This window comes from Monodelphis domestica, chromosome 1 (assembly GCF_027887165.1).
Source record: "Monodelphis domestica isolate mMonDom1 chromosome 1, mMonDom1.pri, whole genome shotgun sequence".
Lineage (NCBI taxonomy): Eukaryota > Metazoa > Chordata > Mammalia > Didelphimorphia > Didelphidae > Monodelphis > Monodelphis domestica.
In genome coordinates this window covers 411618451-411623185 of record NC_077227.1, presented here as the reverse complement: position 1 = coordinate 411623185, position 4735 = coordinate 411618451, and the positions used below count along the sequence as shown (strand labels likewise).

General features: G+C 39.4%; 1 protein-coding gene across 1 annotated transcript; it reads right to left on the bottom strand.

The window, feature by feature from the left end:
* Positions 1 to 405: 405 nt before the first annotated feature.
* Positions 406 to 1325, bottom strand: LOC130456421 (14-3-3 protein zeta/delta). Its single transcript, XM_056812012.1, has one exon. It carries the CDS (start codon positions 1237 to 1239, stop codon positions 502 to 504), a length of 738 nt encoding a protein of 245 aa, XP_056667990.1. The 5' UTR covers positions 1240 to 1325; the 3' UTR covers positions 406 to 501.
* Between the last annotated feature and the right edge of the window lie 3410 nt (positions 1326 to 4735).

Below are 4735 nucleotides of genomic sequence, written 5' to 3'. Positions count from 1 at the left end.
TTTGTGTATTCCACAGATATACATGGAATGGCATGTAATATCTATGGGACATCTGTTTCTACCACAGCCATGAGTGCTCCAACCCTAAAGTACCCCACAATAACTACACCTGTGGCTGGAACCAATTATCCCTTTTTCCCCCCACCATGACAGGCCAATATGTAGGCAGTTTTCTTTGCTTAGACATGGAAGCTGTTTTAACACTGGCCTTGTGAAATCACAATGTACCAAAAGTACTATGCCAAACATGTAAAACGTATATAAAAATTCCATATCCCCATATTGGCCACCTCAGATGAAAACAGATAACTCCCCAAATGTTAACTGGCTCTACTCCCCTAATATTAAACATAAAAACCACATGGGAAATATAGAAATCCAAATAGAAGTAACATAAACCTGTCATAAATCGTAAACAAAAACTATTTGTGGGACAGCATGGATGACAAATGGTCTACTGTGTAAATTTTAGAATGAGGCAGACAAAAGTTGGAAGGCTGGTTAATTCTCCCCTCCTTCTCCTGCTTCAGCTTCATCTCCTTGGGTGTCCGATGTCCACAATGTCAAGTTGTCTCTCAGTAATTGCATTATTAGTGTGCTGTCTTTGTATGATTCTTCACTTAATGTATCAAGTTCAGCAATGGCTTCATCAAAAGCTGTCTTTGCAAGGGAGCAGGCTTTCTCTGGAGAGTTCAGGATCTCATAATAGAACACAGAGAAGTTCAAGGCCAGACCCAATCTTATAGGATGCGTTGGTTGCATCTCCTTTTTGCTGATTTCAAATGCTTCTTGATATGCTTGTTGTGACTGATCCACTATACCTTTCTTGTCATCACCAGCAGCAACCTCAGCCAAGTAACGGTAGTAGTCTCCTTTCATTTTCAAATAGAAAACTTTGCTTTCTGCTTGTGAAGCATTAGGAATCAAGAACTTTTCCAATAGAGACAGCACATCATTGCAGATATCTCTTAGTTCGGTCTCAATTTTCTCTCTGTATTCTCGGGCCATCTGCTGTTTTTTCTCAGCACCTTCCGTCTTTTGCTCAATACTTGAAACGACCCTCCAAGATGACCTTCGGGCCCCTACGACATTTTTGTAAGCAACAGAGAGAAGATTCCTCTCCTCATTGGATAATTCAGCTCCTTGCTCAGTTACAGACTTCATGCAGGCTGCCATGTCATCATATCTCTCAGCCTGCTCAGCCAATTTGGCCTTCTGCACCAGCTCATTTTTATCCATGACTGAATATTCTGTGCCCGGAGTGAGTGGCGGCGGCGGACGGACGAACGGGGGGTTCAGCGGTCTCTGGGCGGCGGCAGTGGCCTCTAAGTTGTTTCTTAGTTCTAGGAATTCCTAGCTTCTGAATATCAGCTATTCTTTTACTAGAGATCTTCCTGGTGCCCTCTTCCAGGATAAACCCCAAGTACTCGACTTTTGGGAGTACCCACTTAATCTTCTTCTTAGAGCCTAATGTCCTCTCTTATAGAGTTCTATAAGCAGCCTTTTTGAGTCTTTTAAGCATGTCTTTGGATCAGATGATGCTAGAAGTAAATCGCCAACATAGTGCACCAACTTGCTGTGCTTGAACTTGATAGTTGCTAGGTCTCTCTGAAATAGTTGGAAGAAGACAGAAGCACTTTCCGAACAGCCCTGCACTAAATGAATCCAACAGAGTTTGATTTGTCCCCATGAGAAATAAAAGTTCTGGGAGTCAGGGTGCAATGGAATTGTAAAGTAGGCATTGCTCAGATCAATCACGATGTACCACTGGGTGATGGGAGGAATTTGTATAATAATGTCATTTGGTGAAGGTTAATAGTATGAGTCTTCTTTATAAAGTTGTTCACTGCCCTAAGATCCTCTACAAATGTCTAGTAAAATGTACCATCAGTATTTGGTTTGGTCTTCTTGATGGCTAATATTGGACTATTAAATTCAGACACTGTTGGCCTTAAAATGCCTTGCTCCACTAAACTGTTGATATTAGGAGTTATGCCTTGAATAGCTTCCTTACTAAGCTTGTATTGAGGAATCTTGGGACGTACACCATCCTTGACTTCTATCTTTACTGGTGATGCTGATTTAATTCTACCCATATCATTCTGATGTTTTGCAAATACCAGTTGTAGAATGTCATCAGGAATTTCATACATTGATGTTAATGCATATAGTTGTTCAGGTTTTTTCTATAATTGCTCCAGGCATAACAATGGATAATGTTTGAGTGAATGTTTGGGTAGATGTAAATCTGTGTTCTCAGACTGTTCAAACTGCAAGGTCACCCCAATTTTACATAAAAAAATCATGTCCTAAAAGGTTATCCAGGCATCCAGGAATTAGGAGGAATGTGTGGTCAATGGTGAGAGGACCTAGTTTAACCATTGTGCTTTTGAGCTCTGGGATCTGTTGTATTTCCCCAGTTGCTCCTGCCAATGAAACCATACCCCCTGTGGTAGTATATTCTGAGAATGTCTTTAGAACAGACTTGGAAGCACCAGTATCAATGAGAGCTTTGTATTGTTTCTCTCTCACTTTAATCCCTACATATGGTTCAGGTGTATCAGTTGTTAATAAACCAGTTGTCATGTTGTTGATTTGCACTACCCCTACATCAGCTTTTACTGTATGGTTAGACTAATTAAAATTTCTTGGTTTAACTCATTTTCTGACTGTTCTTCATTAACTCTGTGTTCCTGAAACTGTCATTAAATGGGAATGTGAATCAAAACCATGGACAGCTGCCTGCTGTGGAAAGGAAACAAGACTGACAGTTTGTGGGGGAAAGGCCCAACTGGGAGTGGCAGTTGGGTCTTGTGACTAGCATTTCTTTCCTACTGGGAGTGGCAGTGGGGTCTTGTGACTAGTCCTTCCTTCCTGCCGGGGGAGGACTGGGGTCCTGGTGTTGGAGGAGAGAGGAGCTTGTTCAGCCCAGTCTGGAGTGGCATGCTCTTCTTGGTTCAGCCCAAAGACACAGGCTTCTAAAGGTTAGAATTGTTCTTGTTTGCTTTCTGTCTATTGCTAAGATTCTGAATTAGAACAACGAGAGTAGACGGGAGTGGGACAAACCCTCCGCCAGCCTCTAGGGCCTGGCCCTATACTCTGAAGCTAAGGAAAAACTCCAATTCCAACTGGATTATTGAACTTTATATTATTTAAATTCGCAGTCAGATAAGTGGACTATCTTTTCTGGTCATAGAGGGAGCTGAACTTCTTTTCAGTCATCAAGGCAATAAAAAATCTTATCGGACCCCTGCTGTTTCCTCTCAGCAGGGGGCATCTCCCTCCCCTGCTTCACCAAACAGTGTTCCCTCTCTCCCCTTAACTCCTCCATACCCCATAGAAACCTCCCATTTATCCCCATTTTTCCCAATCCTATTTCCTTTCCCAATAAATATTACACTGCTATTTCTCACAGAGAGGGTCAGACATATCCTCTGCATTTGGAATTTTGACATCATGCTGGCTGTTTGAACACTGAGCCACCTTGGCAGTTGCTATTTCCTGCATTCCATCCATATTTTCAAATATTTCTGTTGTATATTCTGGTAATGAGGTTAATATTTCATGAATTTGAATTTGAATTGTCATGTCAACCCCTTTCCCAGGTGTACAATCACTTAAATTTGAACTTTCTTTGTCACACAGTAATGGATGAAATATTTCAACTTCAGTATTCAAACTAGTCCTTTTTTTCTACAGGAGTAGGCACCCAACATTCATTTGTCCTTTCAATTAGTCCAAGTGGGAATTTATTTAGTTCTTTAAGAGTATTAAATTTATATTAAATTTCTTCAGTTACAGATTTCTTTGTAACAGTTTTCTCTGCTTTTACAGTATTGAATAGGTTTAAATAATTGTGATTTTGTTGTCTTTTTACTGATGTAAACTTATGGTGTAGTTGTTGCAAGTTTTTATAACTTTTCCTTATATGATCAATCCCTAAACCAAATCTGCACTCAAAGAAATTCTCCAGATATGTTTTAACTTGTTCTTTGGTTTTCTCTTGTCCAGTTACTATGCTCCCTGTATCTGAATTTTCTATATCTTGTTTCATTTCTTCTATTATATTTCTGATCTCTGTTTCCATCTCCATAACTTCTCTCTACTTTTTACTAATATTTTGTTTTAATCCTTTAGGGAAAACTCTCAGAACCTACAAATTCATTTGCAGGTACCATCCTTGTAACACCATCACCCTTTTCATGTTTTAATTTCAATCCCTTTTGTTTCTTTTTTTAACAATATTCCATTAATCTCTCTCATACTCAGTCTTTTGCTTTAACAACTCTGAATCCTGGCTTCATGCTGTATATCTCCCTTTTGCCACAATATCTGAGTAACATGGCTTTTCCCCTTTTTGTATAACCAATTGCATTGATTTCAAATCTGGTGTGTGTGATTCCTTTAGTGAACAATGTTCACAGCAGCTTTTGGTATTTGTATAATAAGTTTCACTCTGGGTATTTGCCTGATGTCTTCTGTTTCTGTTGTGACCCTGTTCATATTTCTGTTTTATATAACAATCTCTTAACTCTGTGCTTGATCTTATTGCACAGAGAACATTTCCTAGTTTCTCTCTGACCCCTTTTATTTTGGTAAGTAGGTCTAGAGTATGTTCTAATGATGTTTAAGTTTTTCAACTCTTCAATTTATTTTTGTTTTGATGACTCTTTGGTCTCTTGAAGTTTCTGTTTTAGCTCATCTTTCTCTTTCCTGCTCTTTCTGATTTTCATGG